The 24,831-nt window shown below is 31.5% G+C and overlaps 2 protein-coding genes across 2 annotated transcripts in view; one reads left to right on the forward strand and one right to left on the reverse strand.

Moving 5' to 3' along the window:
- Positions 1 to 21,181, forward strand: LOC136984477 (putative GTP-binding protein 6). The gene is made up of 9 exons (XM_067281477.1): positions 1 to 494; positions 1,106 to 1,287; positions 1,354 to 1,443; positions 9,471 to 9,585; positions 10,551 to 10,671; positions 14,751 to 14,959; positions 16,017 to 16,165; positions 18,519 to 18,668; positions 20,890 to 21,181. Exons 1-9 carry the CDS (start codon positions 51 to 53, stop codon positions 21,029 to 21,031), a joined length of 1,602 nt encoding a protein of 533 aa, XP_067137578.1. The 5' UTR covers positions 1 to 50; the 3' UTR covers positions 21,032 to 21,181.
- JMJD6 (Bifunctional arginine demethylase and lysyl-hydroxylase PSR) overlaps positions 20,858 to 24,831 on the reverse strand; it is a 26,788-nt gene continuing 22,814 nt past the window's right edge. The window contains 1 exon segment of the mRNA XM_067281478.1: positions 20,858 to 22,242. Coding sequence (XP_067137579.1) covers positions 22,188 to 22,242 — 55 coding nt within the window. The 3' untranslated portion in view covers positions 20,858 to 22,187.

The raw sequence follows: 24,831 nt of genomic DNA on the forward strand, positions 1-24,831 counted from the left end.
TGTTTTGTTTTGAATTTTACTTATGATATTTTAATGTGTATTCGTTCATTATGTGGAAACAGTTTTCTAAATTATTATATAGGACGAAATCAAATTACGTAATAATCAATCAAATTAACAAATCTTTTCAATTTTGCACTTGTCTTAGCATTTTCAAATCAGATATTCATAAAATAAGACGGGTTTTTTCGTGTTTACATTTTAAGAGAAATATAAGTAACAGTTTGGTATTATATAAAGACGAAGATGCCGATTTGTACGAGTATCTTATCGACGATTCTGTCGACATTACGAAAGATGAGCAAGATGAATTTGAATTAAACAGGGTATTTATTCTTCCAAAAATAAGACCGTTGTTTGGTCATAACGTATTCGTTATTCAGCCTAGAATCAAATGGGGACCGAAGAAAAAATGGAATACTACGTCTGAACTGCAATTAGCTGAAGCTGTAACTTTAGCCGAAACTATTCCAGATTGGATAGTTGTAGAAAAGGTGATTGGATTATAAAACAAAAATAAAAAAATACAATTATTTGAGTGTAACCCGTTTAGGTTAATGTTACCCTAGGTGTACAAAATGGCGGCTCGTCTCTGACTCCAGCATACAGAAGCCAGGAAACAGTGGGGATGCACGTTTTCTAAACCTAACCTTTTCTAATAATTTAGTTGCTAATAATTATGATAATTTATTAGAAAAGGTTAGGTTTAGAAAACGTGCATCCCCACTGTTTCCTCGCTTCTGTATGCTGGAGTCAGAGACGAACCGCCATTTTGTATACCTAGGGTAACATTAACCTATTTGGATTATGCAAATTAAAAATATAATAAAATTTTATTAAATTATTAATAATTTTAGAAAAAAAATGATTACATAGTGAATTCACAAAAATTCATTATATTGATATAATGCAGTTGTGGTTCGAAAATATATTATTTTGTAACTAGTATTCATTGAAACAATGTTTGAGAGAGTAAAGAAACACCAGAAATTAATTTGGATAGTTAGAATTCAATGACTACATCTCGTATGAACTTTTGAGAGTTCACTGTATAATGAAATTTTTACATTAAAAAATTTAACAATGAAAATATTTTCTTTTCAAGATTATTCTAAATTGTATAAATTTAGACAAAAAATTTTTATTTGGTTCTGGAAACCTGAAAAAACTAAAAGAAATTACCTACAGAAAACCAACAGTTTCTGCTGTATTTATCAGTACTTATATGTTAACTGTATTACAACGTAAATCACTAGAAAAAGAATTTCAACTCCCTGTCTATGACAGGTATGTTATGGATTTGAATTTATGTTTTAAAAGTCGGTTTATAAAATTTATTCTATTTAATTCTAGATACACGGTGGTTCTTCATATTTTTCAAGATCATGCTCGTACAAAACAAGCTAAATTACAAATTGCTCTAGCAGAAATTCCATACTTGAGGTAATATTTTAATATGCAAAGAATAATTTTTGCAATGATTTTCAATATTGTAATTATTTTATCCCGTGTCATAAGTATCATACATTATAAAATGATTACAACATTCAAAATCATTTGTATATTAAATAAATATTGAGATTTTTTATTACAAAAATCAATATCCACCAGTACAACTGTGACAAAAGTTTCGATTAATGTTACCTATGGTAGCGAACATGGCGGCTCGTCTCTGAAACAGTGGGGATGCACGTTCTAACCTAACCTAACCTATTCTAATAAATTACCCCTATTCTAATAATTTGGTTGGCAATAATTATGGTAATTTATTAGAATAGGTAAGGTTATGTTAGAACGTGCGTCCCCACTGTTTCAGAGACGAGCCGCCATGTTCGCTACCATAGGTAACATTAACCAATCCTAGGAGAGATACCTTCTTGCAAGGATGCATTGCATTGTTGATCTTTAGTGCAATGAAGCTAATTTATTTATTTATTACTTTTTGAAGTTTTTTTATTTTGTAATTTGATTGTGCATACTTATATTTAAAATATTTTTGTTAATAACAGTTTTGTTTAAATGTTTACATTTGGTTTAATGTCTAGAATAAGACAAACTTCTTTTAATTATACGAGAGGAGAGAACAACAATATATCTGTCGATTAAAATGTTTTTCTTCTTAATTTATTTATAATTATTAAAAATTTATCATGAGATGGTGGGCTAACTGCCTACCCCTAGCAGAGTTGCTTTATATATAATTATTAAATTAGCCTTGATATAACCCAATAAATAATCTGAAGGAATGTTTGGCAATACTAATTGAATCGAGTTGTATATGTTATTATTTATATATGCATTGCTGGGATAAAAGTGTAAATTGGCTGTGAGCCATGGAAGGCTGTAGCCTTTAGTTGACACCATAAGTGACCAGTATACTTATATCTAAATTAAATAATAGCTTTAAAAGTGAAGATTAGACAGAAATCCAGTTACTGTAACTGGCAAAATATTGCACAGTAAGCAGGAGTTGTAGGTTCAAGTTTCACTTCAGTGATCTTTTCTTTCAGAATATTCTGAATTAAATTTATTTATTTCAGATTATTAAATTAGTCTTAATATAGCCTAATAAATAATCCAGCAGATCATTTGGTATTACTAATTGAGTCAGGTTGTTATATATGTTATTAGATTTACAAAATTTTGTAGGAATTAGGTTGGATAAAGGGTTTATTTATTCTGACATTTAAGTCTAGTTTCTACTGGTCACTAGCCCTTTTATTAAGTCAAATTCAAGATGTTCTCTTCTTTTACTTATTTAACATCATATTTCACCTTGGTTCCTTTCTCTCTTGGAAATCTCTCGGTACTTTGGATATGATACCCCAAATTTAATTTTGAGTAATTGATACAATGTAATAGTTTCTTGACTTAGTATGAAAAAACAGCACCTTTAATCATCCATCACAAATATGCGATTTGGTGTTACGACAACTTGAAAATGCTATTCTTTCCGGATTCCAAAAAGATATTATTCTACACACCAGATACATCGACGACATATTCATTCTGTGGAATAATAAGCACAACACTCGGCAATTCCTAAATGATATCAATGATAACCCTTATGGTTTAACTTTACAACTGGACCAGGAGAGCTATAATAATGTTCATTTCCTCGATATTAATATCACCTGCATGGGAGGGGAAATCAAGACGAACATTTACCGGAAACTGGGTCTAAATACTATCATTATCCCGAATCAATCGGTAGATCCCAGGCATATTAAGTATGTGGTGTTCTGGTCTTGGATCAAGTGTGCCTACACTCATTGCACAAACATATGTGATACCTACAAAGAATTGAATTACATTCTTGAGACAGCAACACAACAAGGTTACCAGAGAAATATAGTAGAAAAACTTATCACAGCATTCCAGAATCGAAGTAATCACTCTCCCACAAATAACGGTAAACGAAAGATGGTAATCAATTAATCCCTTCTTGCAAAATGCTAAACGAAATTGCTAAAGCCAATAATCTACGTATCATTTACTGACGTAATCCAACAGTTTACAAGTTGAGAGACAAGGAATGACAAGAAGAGAGAAGATCGGAACTCTTTAACAGGGGTTTACTCCATACCAATAAAGGACCAACGGTTTGATTCGGATATTGTTTATGTGGGAACTACTTTACGGCACTTATACAAAGGATCAAAGAGCACAAGTACTCGGTTAATAAGAATCTAGACAGTACGGTTCTAGCATCATACGCCAAGCAACAAGATATTAACATATTATGGGACCATGCTTCCATCATCAGGCCGACGAACAGTAGGCATACAATCAAACATCTAGAAAAGTTAGAAATATATAAAGCGCAAGAAAAAACGGGATGCATTAATCATAGGGATGCGGATTCTTTGTCAACCGCATGGAAATCGTTTTATAATGATAAGCAATAATAACATACAAGGATGCGGCCACGTATTTTGTTATATAATTTTATTCATTTATTGTATAATATATATGGATAGTCGTCATGTGCGATCTATTTGTATTTGCACATGCGCATTTATTATTTTTCGTGTTTAATTTCTTATGTTCCATTTTAGTGTTCTTTTTGTTAATATGTGTTTTAACTGAGAATGACCGTTAAAAACGATTGAAAACATTCTTATTTTGTTAAATATTTGTGCTGGATGATTAAAGGTGCTGTTTTTTCATATTAATTCTAATTTCCAGTATAATTTAAAGTTTGTTTCTTGACTTATAATTGTGAGTTCAAGAATAATCATAAAAGTAATTTTTTTGGTAGAATTTTACAACATGTTTTGCTTGTTTAGTCTTTGTATTGATTACGTACCACCTGGTAACTCTTTCATACCTAAATTCTTATATTTCTGTATAAATAGAATAATTTGATTATTCAAATTTTGTCTGGGCCATTAGTTTTTCTATATTTTTATCTCTTATATTAAAATATTAAGGTGATTTGGCAAGAGGATTCTGTAATGTTTTCTTTAGATATTTAATGCCATCTTATTCTCACACCTAAATTTAAAAAAAAATAAAGAAACCAATCAACTGTTCAGATTGATGATGAAAATAAATAAATGTTATTCAAATGCTGTCGTAACATTTAAAAGTCAAAGAATTTAGAAATGTTTTTACTTTGCATTTCTTTAAAGTAGTCTTCACCTAAATTTATACAGTGATCCCACCGCTTTGCCGAGCCTCGAATGCTCCTTAGAAGTCGTTATTTCAAAAATTCTAAAGCATCTTGTGATTCAGACTGGATCTTTTCAACCGTATCAAAATGGTGCTCTTCAAGCTTCAATTTATTCTGGAGTGCAAAAAGAAGTTATAAGGAGTTAAATTCAATGAATAGGGAAGGTGGAACGTTATTTTTTGCTAAAAACATTTGCATTTTGAAGGCTATGGGTACAGGAGCATTGTCACCATAAAACCAGGTTTAGTTGTGCCACAGTTCTTTCTGCTCTTTTGTGACAAATGCCTAGTGCAATCACTTCAAAACATTGCAGTAAAAATCTGAATTCATTGACTGATTAGGAGGAAAAAATTCTCAATACACAGTCTCTTTATGGTTGAAAAAATGACCAACAAAAATGTCTTTGTCATGCTTCTGTGACTTGCCTTGTCTTCTTGGTTCTCTGAGATAGTGGTCACACCCTTGGCTTAGTTGGCATAGATCTCTTGAAGCATTTCAAGGGTCTCTGTAGCTTATTTTGAAGTTTAATGCAAAATTTAATGTTTGCTATTAATTCATATGCCTCTGTTTCCTTATTATACAGTTTATTCTGTAAATGTTTACTAGGACATATCGTATTAGTAGGACTTATTATACTGGTGTCTGGCTTCTGCAAATTTAAGAAGCCTATTCAGAAAAAACAATCTTTATTTTTCACCTGTTTCACCAGTACACATTTTACACGCTATGTTTGTGTTTTGGACCTGTTGGTCCCTCATCGGCAGCTTTATAGCCAATAATTGCTAAAACAAGAATTATAAAAATTACTATAATGTTATAATTTTTCCGACAATAAAACAAATAAAATAACTTACAGCTTTTTGATGGTTAAGTACGTCGAAATTTAAAAATATTAACAGAATAATTTATATCATATTTACAAAATATTTTTCTTTGTCAAATTGTTTTTTCGGTTGTTTGTCATTTTCTATCTTTTGTGTCCATTTTTCCAGTATTATCTTTGGGTAATCGTTTAGTATGAACATTTTTACTATTTCCATTTTTTGAATTTCTATTTTACTTGTTTTATTTTTTATTTTATCTATATACATTTTAAATATATTAAATTTTATACTTATTGGTACTAATTATTGGCCGTACATCTGCCGACAAGGGACCGACATGATGTTTAATGCAGTGTTTCAAAATCAGGTGTAGTTAGTTGTTCCAGATTGAAAATCTCAACACTGTTTGGTAGACTGACAGTCGATGTCCGAGACGGTGACGAACAACCTCGGATAGGTTAATATATTTCTTCATACATAATCGGTTATCCGAACAACCTGTCCCCAATTGATTCGGATAAACGAAGCTCTACCGTAATTAAAAAAAATAACAAAACTTGCTTACAAATTTTACTTTATTTAAATTTTTAATTTATATCGGAAAAATAACAATAAATTTTGTGTAAATGAAAAGAAAATAATAATTGATTATAATGGAACTAAATATTTTTTTTAATAGTAAATGTGCTGCTGTTTATTTGGTATAATTTTCCTATCCGAGGTTCGAAGCTTTAAGATTTTTCACGACAGCTTTAGGACCTTGTTTTCACACTACAAATATACTTGATAGATTTAAAAACTTTGCATAATTGATAAAAACCGAATACTTTTTAAGCATTCAATGCTTGTTTCTCGAAATCATTGCGTGGGTCACGAATTCGTCGGTACTGGTCTAAGACAGCAATCCTGTACTTTGTTCCGTCACCAAACAGTGGTTGCAATTTGATTTCTTTTCGATTGCATCATGTACAATGTCTGCTTAATTTGATCCGTATGCAAGATTAGCGATTACAGTAAAACCCCGATTTAAAGGACCTTGATTTAACGGGTGAAATTTCTGGTCCGTACGTCATATGTGAAAATTAACACCATATTAATTTTAAAATGCGTTTTATATGTAATTAAATTAACAGGTTATTTATTTATTTATTTCAAATCCTAGAGTCATTGCTCTTATCTTTGCATCATAATCTCAATATGTGAATAAATAAGAAACTTTTTGTTTTGTAAAATTTAAATTTTGTTTTCTTTTTAAGAACATTATTTGTTTAGTTAAATACAATTAAAGTGTATTTTCCAAAAAATGTTTGTTTATTCAATTTAATTTAGATCATATACAGTAAGATCCCACTTAATGCGGGGGGATGCGTTCCTAGACGACAAAGCGCTAAGCAAAACAGCGTTAAATCGGCTCATTTTAACATAGAGTAAATAGGGATAGGTGAACATGCAACCAAAAATAAACAGATTTTACCTTAATTTCAAGTAATTTTTATATTAATTTGCTTAATAATATACGTAAACATATACACACAGAAATGTAAAGTTCATTTTTTGTGACGAAGGTCCTGACTTTTCTGAAATTCTTGTTTTTTTTTTTTGCAATAAAGTCGTGAAGTTTTATTTGTTGCTTTCTCTTTCCTTGAGCAAATGTCGGTAGCAGAAGATCGCATTCAAAATTCCTCGTTTTGCCTTTCAAAATCTGGATCATTTGCTACAATTTGATCAATGATTTCGTTATCGTTACCAAACTTTTACTAAGGAAATCCGTAGAGAAATTTTTTGGGTTCTTCTTTTCAGAATCTCTATTTTCCAGTTCTACACGAATTCCTTGTTCTGCCAGTTCTTGAAGGTTGTGGTTGGTAAGGTTCTCACCAGAAATCTGCAATAAATCCTCAATATCCTGCTTGTCTACATCTAGTCCTGCTGTATTGATTAGGTTGACCAAATTGTCAACCTAACAATACAGCGATAGGCTCTTCTTGTTGAGAATTTTGGATACCTTCAGCCATAACTTCTTCCACACTTTGTTCATGCATTTATCAGTTAATTCTTGCCCAGTGAAGTCAATATTGCCTATGGCACCCATGATGTTATATTTTTTCCAAAATTGCACCAAACAAACATAGATTTAAAGAAAGTACACCTTTTTGCCACCTTCTGCTGATTTGTTCGTGTTCATAAATAATCGTATTATGTACAAATCAACGAAATGCCATGATAATTAAAATCGGCATAAATTTTGAGCTTGTTTTTAGGCTTCGAGCAGACCGCGTTATATTGAATCGGCGTTAAGCGAGGCAGTGTTAAGCGAGGTCTTACTGTACTTGTTTATTACAGTCTCAGAACTATGGTGAATACATAAGTAATAAAACATATAGAAAACTTTCTATGAAATTAAACTATGTATGTACGTAATTTTAATTACACAGACATATCTACATAAGTATAAACAGATAAACTAATTTGTCACTTTTTTAACACAGGCATTCAGCAAATCTATTTTATTATATAATGTATTTTCGGCTTTAACGCACACCCCTGTACCCAAATTGGTCTGTTAAACCAAGGTTTTACTGTATTTTAATTGAAAAATAAACACATTTTTTGAAAATAAATTGTGATTATAATGAAATCTTTTTGAAAGAACTAATATTTAAATCAGTCTTATACATTACAAGATACGATTTTAATAATTACAAGCAATTATTTATTGTGACATCGCCACAATGCTGGGCTGCGATTTTTAATCGTATTTTTAATTTATTTCATTAAAAATATATGCTCTCCACCTCAAATTAGTACTGTAGTGTCTTGCCCCTGTACATCATACTTTTCCTTTAACAATAGAGTCATGCCAGTCATCTATTAACTCTTTTCAGAGGAAAAGTTTTGAATAGAAATAACTTGGCTTCTGGTTTGCATCAGACGTTCACATATAGTTAATCGAGTCTCCTGCCCGTAAGGTTTCTATATCTGTTCTTGAGATTAAAGAAAGACATGGATGATAGTGGAAATTTAGGTCAAATTGCAGCCTAATATTGTTTATACTGTATATGTAACATTCTTTCAATAGACAATACTTTAAGAGCTTTTTCAACCTTTATTTTTACACAACTTCACTCATTGAGCTTTTGTTACATACTGTACTTTTTCCTAGTAATCAGGATCCTCTCTGATCTGGTCTCCAGGCACAAATATTTGGGATTAACTTTCTGGGTATGGGTCTCCCACACCTTTACATATACACTACACTCTAGATCAGGGATGGCACGTTGGGAGAATCAACTGGCACGTAACGTGTCATACAATTACGGTTTATCGCCCATATTTTTTAATAATCCTTTCAGTTTATCATTTGATCATCCTTTTTTCAGTCAGCGAACATCTAGAGCAGGGATGGTGAACTCGAAAAGGTTCATCACCCCTGCTCTAGATGTTTGTGGGCATCAGTGTTTGGGAATTTGATCACTCGTGATCAGAAATATATACACCAAAATTTCAACTTTCATGAAAGGTTTTGACCTTTTGGGAAATGGAAGATTATGGAATACTGTAAACTGGATATTTGAATAGGCACAATGCTATAAGATAACTTATGAAAGACACCATACGAATGAGTGAGTATTTTTTTTGTTTGGCTTAAATAAAAGACTTTTGCAGTACTATAAATAATTGTACAGTATATACATATTTAATAAAACCATTCATTTTTCTGAAAATGTTTTAAAACAGCAGTAATATACAGTCTTGGAACAAATTACAAATTTAACATTGAAAATAGAACTCAAAGTTTGCGAATTCAATGTTTGCGAAGGATTACTCGGTCCAATTATTCGTGAACATGGGGAGGATCAGTGTATATGCATTTTCTTTCTCTTTCCTTTTTACCTTTGTCATTGAATATTTATCAGTAATATGAATCTTAAAATTTTATATGACTACAAAGATCTTTTAAAAAATATTTATAGATCAAGAATACGAGACTCTGAAGATGTACAAATTGGCTTTGGCAGACGTTCAAAAGGTCATATCAGTGGAAGCGGAGGTGAATCATTTATGGAAATACAACGAAATTTACTGAAGGTGACTTTAATAAATTTTAAATCATTGAATGAAGTGTACACAATAAAGTAAATATTATGTATATATAATAAAAATCTAATGACAACATTTTTTTACTTTTACCTTACTTTTGTTTCATTTCTACATTAATTATTTATTACAGTGGAACCTCGGTATACGACTTTAAACAGTTCCCGATGTTTGGACTTATACCGAATAGGACGTATGCCAAACCAACCTTTCCCATAAGAAGTAATGTAAAAATGATTAATCCGTTCTCATGTAAAAAAAAACCCTTTTGATATGGTATATTAATGGGGTTGTAAAATAATTGAAACACTGTTTGAGCACATTAATAAAAAATAAATTTTATTATAGATTTTTAAAGTTATTACAGTAATAATCACAAATAATTGCTTCTGATACGCTGTCGCCAGCACACTGTTTTTCAGTTATCCAAAGCAAAAGCAATTTCTCAACATGATTAATGTCTCCAATCTCTGTTTAGAAATTGATTTAATTAATAATGTCTTTATTTTTCACGATTGTCGACATCGTCGTTCTCGGAATACGGTATGCGATAGTTAAATCTCGAACACCCGTGCCATCGTCATATTTCTCGACAATCTCTTTTTTCAGTTCCATTGCGATTCTAGTCATTTTTTTAGTTTTATGTTGCTTTTCATTTGCCTTTTTGCAATTCGTGATTAATAAAAATAATAAAGTTTTACTTACAAATTAAAATCAAAAGAAATTTAACAAAGTTATAGACCGTGTCACCGCAAACGTCTAGTCTGGTCTAGTACACCGATAGTGCTACTTCTTCGTAGATGGTGCGTATAATTGAATTCGGTCGTATACCGAGCAAAATTTGTTTCGTCCAAACGGGACGTATTCTAAAGCAGACGTATACCGAGGTACCACTCTATTTTAATTTTATTTAAATATTTACTAAGTTTTAATCTTTAATCTATTTTAAAATGTAGAGAAGAGAACAGAAAATAGTAGCAGCCTTAGATAAATTAAAAAGACAAAGAGATCTTTTAAGGAAAAATAGATTAACAAAAGAATTACCGACAGTTGCTGTAGTTGGATATACAAATTGTGGTAATATAATTTTTAATATTTGCAAAAGTATATATAACAGGATAATTATAAAATTTATGTGTTTGAAAAATTATCAGTATTGAAATTAAATGAACAAAAATCTTACTAAATAACAATGAAAACAGTAGACCAGTTTCAGAATTCCAGTGTTCGTAAGTGAAATATTTTCTGAAAATATAAAAATGAATTACAATGGGTTTCATTCAATATCATTATATTATAAATACTGATACAACTCCCTGGATCCCTATAACTCCCTATAAAATTAATTTTACGTATATAATCATAACTCCAAACGAATAGATGTTTTTTGAAATATATAGAAAGACTATCTATAACAGGACTAAAAAATTGACATTAGTATTACTTAATACAGGTACTCCTCACTTTACGACCTATCTGCTTAACGACCACTCGCATTTACGACCGATCGAGTTTTGACCTGAAATTCGGGGAATCCCCTTTCTCGGCTTGAGTGTCGGATGGTGACATGCGCACTAAGCGTACTATAATAGTCTTTTTATGAATAAATTTGAAGTTTGTTGCATAATTTGTATAATTTTACAACGATCCTATATTCCCGGCGCAAGCTCCTCGCTTATCGACCAATTCACTTAACGACATAGTCGTCGGAACGGAACTCGGTCGTAAAGTGAGGAGTACCTGTATTTAATTAATGTATGTTTTTACTAAAAATAATTAATATTTTAAGGTTGTTCTATATTTAGAACAATTATAAAATTTGACTCTCATTTAACTTTAAATGAGAATCAAATTTTATATTTTATCATCATATAAACTCTTTATATAGATATTTTATGTTATTGGTCCATTGTAATCATTGTAATAAACCAATTGGTTTTACACAATAAAATATATAATATTTTAAACTTTCCTTATAATGAAACCGTGCTTTTTTTCTGTTACTTTCTGTTACACACAATGAAGTGGTATAATAAGGCAATACACTATCAATACATCCACTTTATTAAATATATTTTATTGTCAAGACATGTTTCAGTTATAAACCCCTTCTCTGTTGGCTTGATGTACATTCTTTCCCCTTTTAAGATCACATTAAAATTAATTATTAAGCCAGCTATTTTTACAACAGTTTTACATTTTAACATACAATAATTACAATACATGGAATTAACACTTCTAGGCTTTTAGCAGAGAAGTGTTAATTCCGTCAAATCAACAGAAGAGGGGTTTGTACCAGAAACACGTTGTGGTACAAACCCCTCACGTTTAGTAAATTTGTAACAACTATCAGTTTCTGACAATTATTTTGTACTTAAATGAGCTTTACCACATTAATAATTTTATAGACCTAAGTCATTAACATCAAGTAGGACTATGACAAAAAGCATAATTATAAGAAGCTCTGATATATATATCATGTTAACACATTGACTGCCATAATGATAAAAATTTTCACAATCTCAGGCCATGATTTTTTATTCATTCAATAATTATAGAAATATAATAGGTTAACAACAGTCATACTCAATATGGCAGTTTTTTTTTAAAGCAAGATTTTGAAGTGTGAAGCAAGTGTGCCTCGCATGGCCTAGATAAGACAATTTTCGTGTTGGCGGCATGCGGTGCACGCGTGCTGCACAGTTATGCACGTCCGAACCTGAATATTTTAGGAAGAAGTGTTCATTGTAGACTACATATTTGTTCAGTTTGGTTGTTCATTCATATTGGTAACTACAGGCATCTAAAAGCAAGTGAAAAATGTTCGATTGTGAAACATTTACAAAATATCATTCGGCGATGCCAAAGACTTGCTTCAAATAACTCCAAAAGTAAAGCCCATTTCGGCAGAAAAACATTTCGTCGAAGAAGTAAATACCGCAAGTATACGAAGATGTGTAGCTTACTATAAAAACGTGTCTGAGCAATATCGTAGGAAATATGCAACCCCAAAGGCCATTATGTCTCCTTATAAGTGCATGCAGTGTGATAAATTTTATTGCATACCTTGTTTCACTAGAGTTCATACATGCATATTATAAATAGGTTTAGAAGTGTAATTGTTACATTTTAATTCTTTTACTTATGTTCTCTCACCAATGTATTTTGCTTATTTTTTAAACTATAATAAAGTTTTAGTCTCAAAAACTATGTCAAATCTTTTATTTATTATTTACTGAACAAGATATAAATAGAACAGAATAAAATGAATAAGATAAGTCAATAATGCAAAATATATATTTATTTTTATTCTCATTATTAAGGCCTGATAATTCCAGTCACAGTTGGGCCAACACATAATATGTTCATTTGGTCACCTACTTTTGTTCCACAAAGCATTTCTATTCTAACTTGATGCGATTCTGTGTGACTCAGCTTAGAGTAAAATACTACATGTGAGACGTGTGTGAACGTTGTCTATCAAGCTATGAGCACTGCAAGTCCACATGCTTCGATAGCAGTCAACATGTTAAAATGATAATTCCTTTCTTCAGTTCTTGTGATTTTAGGATAACTGTTTTCGTTTTAGCTATTTTAATTTAAAATGTCGAATAAAATATTAAATGGCAAGAAGATTGTTGTACTTCTGATATCAAGTATGATATTTCTAATATACTAACTAAATACTTACTGTACACTCCTCAGAAGTGAAATCACAACACCATAAAGGAATGTGCATATCCACCTGTAAATTGCAGGACTGGTAGAGGTGACAGAGATATGCAAATGATTAAGTTTGCATATCTCTGTCACATATACATTGGGTAATATGGTTCCCAGTTTCAGACTACAAGGACCAGCAGCCAGCTTGGGCTGTAAATGATATCAGCAATGGTTAGTGGCAGCCAAACTTTCAAAGAAGTGTAGAAAATGCCTCAGAGACAACCAACAGTGAGCTGGATACCACCAGTTAATGGCTGGGAAATGAGACCGTATTCTGGAGCTGTGTGACCTCAGTTTGTTGATGCATGCAATTGTTACATATGTTGGGCATGATGTGAGTACCATCCAGTGATGCGTGACACAGTGGATACAGGAACATCTGCAAACATACTGAAGACAGAGTGGATTGTACTAGCACATGACAGAGTGCACAGACCGGCAGATTTGCCAAACGGCCTGTTGGTACCCATTTGCCACGGCATCCAAAGCTGCCTGTCACTGTCAACAAGCGTATCCGTTTCCACCCAAACCATTTGCATGAAGAGTGGCTACAATGCCTAACTGCATGTTGCATAGTGAACTCTCACCAGCCTGAATGGAATTCACATCCTTCCCTGGCCATCAGTCTCGCAGGATCTCTCTCCCATCGAACACCTATGGGATCCTGTCATAGGTGTTCTAGTTATTATTCAAAACTGATCATAAGTATTTATTTATGTAATTTATTCTGTTTAGCTATTTCTTAATTGTGTCTGAAACAAAGCTGACTACTGACGTGCTCCACGAAAAACGGTGCTCATCTTACCACGACTTGGTCACCACGAATCGAAAAAATAGCGTCTGTGCATTTTCACACTCGTCAGACAGCCTTATAAACCCAGACAAGGCCGGACATGACAAGCTAGTTATTACTATAAGATTTGTATATTTTTCAGAATAGTGCATAATAAATCTTATTAACATATATTTACAGGTATACCTCAAGTTACGTCGTTCGTCAAAAAAGTATATGGAAAAATAAAAATCAAGTTTAAGTCATTTTATTCGACTTTAAATCCGTCTGCCACAAATATCGAAGTCGTAATATCACTAGAAAAGCATTAAAAGCACATAAAATCATATTAAAATATGTATGTTTACAGTAAATGTTAATATAATCATCATAAATCCTAGAGAACGAAACATTAAAACATCTGTTTCTATGTTTTCGGTCTTTAAGTACTCATTATTGGCGTTTTCCCCCGTAGTTTCGACTTACGTCGCCTCTCCCGGAACCAATTACCGACGTAAGGCGAAGTATACCTGTATATCTAGTATCATTGTAACATTGTGTACTTTAATTTTATTCATTTATACAGAAATATATTATTTAATTATCAGTATAGAGCTAAAGATTATTTTATAATTATGAATTTTTTTTTATTATATTATAGGTAAAACATCTCTTATAAAAGCATTAACAGGTGATGTTAAATTAGAACCGAAAGATCAGCTTTTTGCTACATTAGACGTTACTACCCACGCCGGGAGATTATATTCATTTCAAAAAATACTTTATGTCGATACAATTGGTTTTATCTCTGATATACCAACTACGTTAATTGAATCATTTGCTGCAACATTAGAGGATATGGTTCTTTCTGTGAGTTAAAAGTAATACTTAAATTTAATTAGTTGTGATTAACAAAGCGATATTTAGTTAAATAGCGATACAAGTAAGTTAGCAGAATGTATGGTACTATCACATTCTAGTAATTCTGAAATTGTGTCTCGACGAGCCGTTTTAGAATCATTTTTCTGTACCGAATGCCTTATATTCAACTATATGTGGATAATAGATGCACAATAACACACACACAAAAATATTCGCCTGTAGCTATCATTTAAAAGTTTGATCTTCTATTGTAACCATATCAAAAGATTATTCAAAACCGATTATAAGTATTTATTTATATAATTTATTCCGTTTAGCTACTTCTTAATTAAATATATTTTGTAATGAATTATTATTATATTTGATTTTTAAAATGATTAGTTAAAAGATAGTGTTTTTTTAAATTAAAAGTTTTTAAGGACACTTCACTGATTGTGCTAACCATTTAAAACAAGAATTTTATAGCATATTTTCTAGATTACATTTCTCGCACTTAAAACTATATAATTAGCGAGGTCGAGGCCGAAGGCAAAAACGACGCAAAAACGTGTACGTCGGACGTTCGGTGTCACTTTCCCGTAAGCCTAGAAGTTTGACGACGGCATTTGGAATATCGAGCACGATTGCACCGACTTGCCAAACGCCATTGTCAAACTTCTAGGCTTACGGGAAGGCGGCGCCAAACGTCCGACGTACACGTTTGAAACTTCGGCCTCGACCTCGCTATTTCGAAGACGAAAAGCATTTTTTTCTCATTAGTATTAATTACTAAAGTGACGAATTTGAATTTATTTTAACTTAAGCTTTTTTATTCTATGTTGTTAATCAAAAATTAATCTTTTGTTACGATAATCAAAATATAATTATATTTTATATTTATAAATTTGAGTATGAAGTAATGAATTAAATATTCAAGTTAGTATAAAATACGAAATCGAATGCTATTCGAATGTTACTAGCCGATTAATAAAATAGCATTAATTTCTTACATTTAAAATGGTTTTGTTTTAAAAATAATTAACTTATAGAAGACATTTACTTTCAGGACGTAATCGTTCACGTTCGTGACATTAGCCATCCCGATCAAATTGCTCAGAAAGAGAATGTTCTAAATATGTTACGCGATTTGAATTTACCTTCTTCCTTATTAGATTCTATAATTGAAGTAGGAAATAAAGTTGATTTATTAAAAAGGTAAGTTTTACGCTGCCTTAAATATAATTTAATAAAGAAAGATAAGAAATATTTCGAATTGTCTTATTACAATGTCATAAATTGATATCTTTACAAGCTTTTGTCAATCAATTTTTGTAGTAGAAATAAATATCAAGAAACAACTAGTTAAACTTCTACAGAATGTTAAAGATATCTTTTTTACATTTAAAAATTTCTCTAATGAAGTTTAGAAATATTTGCTGCCATGAGTACATTACAGATATTGTACTATGCTCAAAAATATTAAAAGGAAAACATTTCAGATTGTAATTTTATTTAAATAATTAAAAATTCTTTGTTTATTTACAGTAAAAAGGTACATAATTTACTATTTTTCAACATAAATAGCTAAGAGTACTTATTATTTCAATCAAAAAATACTATACCATTTATTTGATCTATTTGAATAAAATTATTTATAATACTTTTCGTCACGAATAAGAGTTCGAGGATTTTCGAAGAGAATGTAACGTCGTTTCAATATACCGTAATGGTGCATTTTCCATTTAACGAATTCTCCGTGTTTCCTTTTTTTTTTTTTTTTTTTAACTCTTTCCGCCCTGTGGGCACTAAGAGGGCCTCTTTTAGTAGGCCCATTATGGGTTCGGCCAGGCCCACAACGGGGCGACCGGGTGGTGAGGGACGGGGCCCGACATATCCGAACGGACCACCCCCCGAAAAATTCCTGGGGATTATTCGACCCGTTCGGATTCGATCCCGGGTCCCCAGAGCAGTAGGCTGCCACCTTGACCGCTCGGCCATCCGGCCGTCCTCCGTGTTTCCTAGAAGCAATTTGCTTTACGGAAGATCGACTATATATACTAAATAAAGTTGTTTCTCGAACTTATTTTTATTTTAAAAAATGATTTATTAGGGAAATAAATTTTAAGCATAATTAAAAGATAATTAAAGTTATAATCTCTGAACAATTATAACATTTTGTTGTTTTAAGGTAAATATTATTTTATATTTTATTCAATGTCAGTTTTTCCTTTTCATTTTCCTTATTTTAACACAAGATGAAAGTGAATAAAAAAAAGTGACTATTTCAATAGACTTTGTTTTCGGTTTTAGTTTATGATTTATTTTGTTGGAATATAAATATTAACATACAAATAATACGTCCATTTTAACAAAAAAAAAAAGTAAAAGAACCAAACTCAAATAGGAAGTACGCGTATAGTCTCGGACGAAATCCGAATCTATATTGGTAGTCGGAGAATATATTATCGAAAAACCAAAAGATAAACTATGCTGTTTTGTTCTGATAATATGGAATATAGACATTTTTTTAAAAAATAATTAGGCTCCTCGTTTATCGACTAATTTGCTTAGCGACATAGTTGTAAAATGTTCTCGGTCGTTCGCATGGAGTGCCCGTTGTAAAATTTAACGTATGTAATGCCGAAAATATATTTTCTAACTATTATATTTTTAAAATTAAGATTGAAGACAAAGTCTACTGCAAAAGCAGTTACCATTTATTCACTTTCACCGTTCCAGAATATGATTTTTGACGACCGACCTTTCTTTGTAGGCTGCTTGGTAACGTTTTATTTTAGGGGTTCCTACGAAGTCGGAAAGTCTGGGATTTTCGTTAGCGTTCGGAAAAAAGTCACGGAAGAATTTGCTTCCTTGCCAATTTTTTTGCCGAAAATACGTTCGACTCTTTAGGTTAATATTTCGAAATTTTTTTATATTTTTCCCGACAGCATGTAAACGGTAATAGCACATCCAACGTAAATACACTTAGTCACTGGTTCCATTTGTTGTTCCTGGAGAATTTCGTTGCACTTTGTCTATCCCGCAATTCTCGCATACTTATAGGATTAGCGACATCAAACTTATAAAGCACCGGTTAAGAATGATAACGACTGCGCTTTATTACGTCGAGGCCGAGAGACGTTTTTAAGTTGTCTTTTCGTTATTTACTCGAAGAATAAGATTACTTAACTAACCAAAGCTTTGGTTAGTTAAGTGTATTTTATTTTGCATATTTTGGGATCTACTAATTCTGATTGTATTAAGGACTGAAGATTGAATATTATCAGTTATTTAATGTTACATAGAGGACTTTTATATAGAAGTGGTGAAATATGATGCTTGATTTGAAAATTGATAGGAATTTAAAGACACTAGTTTATTTGTCTTATTACGTATGCATTTCGGAATGATGTATATTTTCGTTCCCTCTTTGGTCAAGTTAAAAAATCTGTCAAAACGAAGAGGAAAATCTTGTTTACATTGAAAAGAAATTGAATCTTTTTATGAAGATTTATATTATTTTCTTATGTATCGACGTTTTAACGAAGGCTAAAATTTTACTTTTCAGCAGCGAAAGGGAAAAAGACTTGTTATATATATCGGCAACTAGATTTGATGGTCTGGATATTCTGAAAAAAATGATCGAAGATAAACTAATGGAAAATACAGGAAGATTTGTGAAAGTTTTCAGAGTACCTTCTGGAGGAATGGAAATGAGGTATATTAATTGAAATTTTTTATTTTGAAATATTTGAATAATATAGCAGATTGAAACTGAATAGCAAGAAGATATTACGTACCGTAGTCGGCACTTTGGCACGTACTATTCCTTCTGTCGGATTTTACTTTACACACTGCCCGGCGTCCTTGCAATACACGAAAGTAAATTAGCTCCTTGATCAAATTGTTCAAAATTTTGGCTTCCAAAATTCCATTACATCTTTCACAGATTTGTTATAATCTTTCCCATTATAATGTCTGTTTTGTGTTCCAATATTCAAATCTTTCTATAAAATCTCTGGTACTTTGTTGTTACAAAAAAAAAAAGGATCTTTGGTCCAGCTTTTTATGAATTCAATAATAGAATTCTTAAAAACGACACTAACATTGAGAATTCCAGTGTACTACAATTTAAGATAAAAGTCATTTTTATTCTAGAAAACTGCACAGATCTCTTCTCATACAAATTCTACACCAAATATTCTAAATGAGTTGAGAGCATATCCATGGCTTTTGGCAAATGGTGGCAATTTGAGTAAAAAATTTTTAGCTAGAATATAATTTCAAAGTTATATGATTGTCCCTTATACATAATAGAATCTTTGCAGTTTATTGGAATATAGGCAGAGCTGTTTAAGAGGAGGAAGGATTCATTAATTCATTATCTCATTTGTCCACTTTTAATTTCTATGAAAATCAAAACCATTCATACTTTTCCGACAAATGGATTTATTCGTTAAATAAATACAGTAGAGAGTCGTTTATCCGAATCAGTTGGGGACTGGGGTTGTTTGGATAACCGACTATGTACGAAAAAATATATTAACCTGTCCGACGTTCAAATTTTTCTCCGTCGCGTGTCGCATCGTGTTGAATTTTCGTCGATTTTAAGCCTAACGAAAATTTTTATAATAATAATCGAGGCTATCGTATTGTTAAAAACGATTTCTTTATTTTGTAGAAACAAAATAAATATATTGAAGAATATAAAAATTATACTTTAGAAGTAAATCTAATATCAAAAAAGTTCGATTTGGCACGACACGGTTCGACCAGAAAGCGTTTGGATAGCCGGGGTTCGGATTAACGACTCTCTACTGTAAATGTTTTTTGTTTAATTTACAAACCCATTTATTGGAAAAGTATGAATGGTTTTGATTTTGGAAGTTATCTGTTCCATTTATTCATTCCTAAAGATGAGCCTTGACTTAAAAGTACTAGAATGACAGAGCTTTCTCAACTCAGATTATTAATTTATAAATCTGCAAAGTTGTACTTTTGATGTTACCATTTCTAACTTCTAAATGTATTTAATCAAACTTTAATAGCATCAATTCCCCAATAAACAAACATTCCCTGAAAAATTTCAGAAATTTTCGACAAAAAGCACAGGAGTTATTAAGCTTCAAAGATGGCGAATGAAATTGTGCCAAACATACATAAATTACCCTCGAGGCCATTTTTTTCCTGTTATGTAGAACAGCTGGGAAAGTAATAATGCATTAATATTTGAATTTAATGCTTATGATTTTTTTTAATATGCTATTATAGTTTTTAATATTCAATGCCGAGATTACATTTATAAGAAAATAAGATTATATGTCATAAAAATACAAGTATCCCTTGTAGACTGTAGCTTCTTTCTATATTATCGATAGGACGAGACCTACGGATCGGTTTATAAAAACCGAACCAATTGTGAAACATTAGTGAGGATTAGAAGCATTGTTGGTTTCTTTTAAAGAAATTTTAAGGATCAAATGAAGAATGGATCACTTTATTTTTAAATTCTTAGCTTTGCTTGAAAATTTTTGTAATTAACTTACCAATGTCCTAGTCGTCATCCTTTCCCTAACCCCTTATTGTTGGCAACTGTAGCATAACCCTACAGATGGCAAGAAATGCCTGTATATTTTTAAAATGTAGTAATTTAAGAGAGATTTAATTTTCATTTTTTCATTACAAGATAAATTAATTTTAAGAGTTAGCTTTTAATATATAAAAAACCAAATTTAAATTTCTATTGTTATATTATAGCTTTATATTCTGTGTCCTTCACCGTATACGGGTGAGAATTTGAATCCGAAAAAATTAATAATAAGGATTGATAATTTTGTAATGGCAAATGTAACTAATTGATTTATTATTTCTAAAAAAATAAGCCATAAATTCCATTAATATAAGAAATGTTTCTGTAATCATTTTATTTATTTTAACAGGTGGCTTTATAAAGAAGCTAATGTTAAAGCAACAATAGCAGATACTACAGATCCAAACTTTTTATTAATGGAAGTAGTGATATCACAAGCAGTACTGTCGAAATACATTCATAATTTCGGCAATAGTGCAATAAATCAATAATACTTTTCCGATAAATTTTTTGAGACAAAAGTTCGTTCTGTTCTGTTAGAGGCACGTATTTATAACAATTCATTCCGAAACATGCAATTATAACTTTATTTACTGATGCTATTTAAAACGTTTTATAAAATAAAAGAAAAAGAAAAGAAATTGTTAAATGGTGTATTGAGCAAGTATGCCTCTTCTATGAACTCGAGTCTTAAAAAAACCTTGGCACTCTTCGAGACAGGCACTTTTGCTACGATCTCTCGGGCAACTTTATATATTCTAAAGCAGTGGTCACACCTAGCAATTCCGGCCGTGTAGGTAACTGCAACGAGCCTTGCTGCGGTCACATTATTCGTCGACCTTACAACTCGGAAACACGTGACATTATAATAAACCAATATTCACTTCGCCTGCTATATTTTGCTTTTTCTTTTTTTAATGTTAAGGAATGTCATTCACAAATGATGGTACTTTTTATTTAGTAATGATGATAATTCTGTATTTAAAATAATAAACTAAAAACAGTACTTAGCCAAAAGTCTCGGCATTGATTGTATCTCGTGGCATGCCAGTGCTTACGAATGAAGAATTAAAATTTCGTGGGCATTTGCGAACCTGTATCGGCTGGATTGGTATTCTCGCTTTCTGCCACGACGATAACTGTTTTCAAAGTTGCTAGTTATTGGGAACGGACCGTCGCAGTTGCCCGAACGGCCGGAAATCGCAAGGGGCGATCGCAGCTTAAGACGCTAAACTAATCAATTCTTCCTATAGAAATACGTAGTCTATTCTGTGGTCGGAGGTATTTTGAAACGGGAATATTCGATATGTGGACTCCTCGGTGCCTGTCGATTCCTTACGTAAACTTTGATCCAAAGTAAATTCAAAATGCTGAGCATTACAATTTGATTGTTTTCAGTGTGGCTTAAAAACACTGTTATTTTATATATATATATAAATGACTAAATTGCTAAAATTTTCTTTGCTGAACCACGAACACCATTCATTTCAAAGAAAATTATTCTTTGTACGGACGGCTAGATGTATGTTTTGGTTGATGCATCCAAGCATATTTTACGTGCTCCTGTTTCTTAACTCAATTTCATTGCACTTACACCGAATGCAGCTTTTCTTCAAAATGAAATTTAACGATAAATCTAGATAAATGCTATCTATGAGCTCTTCTATTTCTTTCGTTGTCTTCTTTACTCGACGATCTCCTCCTAGAAAAAAAAGAGAGAGAGATTATCTAAATTGTGACGGAAAGAACGAAAAATTATTAGTAAGGACAAAAAATTTGTAATCGAAGAGAATATACCTAAAAGAAATGTGTTAAATGTAAGAAAGGTACGCTCACCTTAATTAGTGTAAGAGTTATTAGCATACAGGAAATAGAAGTGTAATCATCACAAAAAAGTTAGATGGAAAGAGGCCCAAATATAGCCCTACAAAAAGTTTACAGAATGCAAAATTTTTTGAAGTTTGAATAAATCGATTAGCAGTTGGTAAGATTTAGTTGCAATGAACAAAACAAGCATCATACAGTCAACCACGTAAAATGACTATTGCTTTTCAATTTGAAAATAACATTTGGATGTTTTTTCCAAGCTATGTATAGTTTAACCATTTGACGTACGTACGTTATAGGACGACAAGCAATCTCGCAAATTTTTATTTTAAATTTATTATAAGTAAGTTACATCATAAACCAATTTACTATAACGATCTATTAAAATTCAAAATAAATAGATTATTTTCAAGAATTTATTCCCGCTTCTATTACAGGATGATTCGAGTCACAAATTTTAAAAAATTAATAACTCGCAAACTATTCACGGTAAGATGATGCGATTTTTCACAGAAATGCTTAGAAAGAAGCGGGATTTTAGTATCAAAATAGTTAATTTCTTGCCATAGATGGCTCTTGATAAGATTAACTACTACAGAAATTATGTAATCTTATCAAGAGCCATCTATGGCAAGAAATTAACTATTTTGATACTAAAATCCACTTCTTTCTAAGCATTTCTGTGAAAACCGCATCATCTTACTGTGAATAGTTTGTGAGTTATTAATTCTAGAAGTATTAATAGGTTTTATGCCATGCCGGTTTATCCATATAAACCGGAGATGGAGAACCTTTCTAATCGAGAAGTTGTGTTTATAGGCACGACTTAGCTTTGAACTTCGATGCAAGTAGACATGCGCAAACTAAACCAGTCTATTTGTAAAATAAGGGTGATACTTATTTACATATAGAAGTTATTTTTTGTTTTTTTAAAATTTTATTATTAATTTGGGGGTGGCAATTATTGCCTTTTTTTGACATTATCATTGTAAAAACTCAAGAAACAAAAATACTTTTAAGAGACATGTCTCTTTCTTCCAAGGAAAATCAATCTTTTCTTTTAAGACAGACAGAAACCACAAATTGTTCTTCTAATCACATCACAATCAAAGAGATTAATGCCATTGTTTCTAGAATGTCCTTTTTTTTAAAAATTTTCTCGGTGAAGTGAAATTTGGCTCATCTTCACTGTCTGCTTTTAGGTGAATCTTTTTTATTTGTTGACAACGATACTCCTGCAATCTGACTTTCGTGGTTTGCGGAACATAGCAATTTTTTCGTTCCTGTTGTATTTTCGGCTTTCCCACTGCAGTATTGAATGATGTACAAAATCTTCTGTCATAAAAAGGTTTCTTATGAGATACACCATCTGTGGTAAAACATGGAAGCATGCAAAAATTATGAAAGAAAGCCCTGCTAAACCATTCATTTGTCTATCTATTGCCCCTCCAAGATGAGTTCAAGAGAGCTGACAAATATCAGTGACAGGCATAACTACATTGACTGAATTATATATATACAAATTAAGTGTAGATGGATATTTTTGATGCATGCGTTCGTCAAGAATAGAAAAGAAATATACTTCCATAATTAAAAAAATTTACGACAGGAAAAGTAAAAATGTACCATTTACAAAAGATTGAAGATCAGTTTTCCTATTTATGGTGTAAACTCTTTGGTTATGCATGCTATCTCCAGCAGACGATTAAATTTTTATCATGTCTGTACTATGGGAAAATCTTTTTTCAAAAATTCTTGAAAACGGAAGTAGATAGAACCTATCTTTTGTGTTAGGATCCTATTCAATTCTTCTGTTAATGTAGGGTTCAGAATTTTGAAAATTGAATTCATTAATTTTCTACAACTTTAAAAAATTGTAGAGAATTAACAAATTTGATTTTCAAAATTCTGAACTGTATAATAACACTACATCAGTTGCCGTATAACATCGGGCTATACATTGGTGATAATAATTACAAATTACTAATAAATTTGACCCTAAACAGAGGTGTTAGGTGCCATCTTATATTAAATCTAATAATTTGAAAGAAAAGAATTGGCCCGGAGCGGGACTCGAACCTGCAACTCCCACTTGCCGTGTGGACGTGTTGCTAATTATTCTACCTGGACCTCCGATCCAATCTCTTCTTCCAGTATATTTAACTTAAATTTGACTGTAGAGGGAGTCATCCTAATGTCTCCCTCTAGGGTCAACTTCATTACTAATTTATAATTATTATCACCAATATATAGCCCGATGTTATAAGGCAGTTGACGTAGTGTTATTGTAATGTATTGGGTTTCGTAAGATGTTTATATTTATATATCTGAACCATATAGAAGACTTAAATAGAATACTAATGCAAAAGCTGTTTGGATCTATCCATTACTGTTTTTGAGAATTTTTCCATTGAAAAAACAAATTTTAAACACTATCCACAGGAGACATGCATAACCAGCCTTA

Source organism: Centruroides vittatus, unplaced genomic scaffold, assembly GCF_030686945.1.
Source record: "Centruroides vittatus isolate TY-2023 unplaced genomic scaffold, ASM3068694v2 contig_920, whole genome shotgun sequence".
Lineage (NCBI taxonomy): Eukaryota > Metazoa > Arthropoda > Arachnida > Scorpiones > Buthidae > Centruroides > Centruroides vittatus.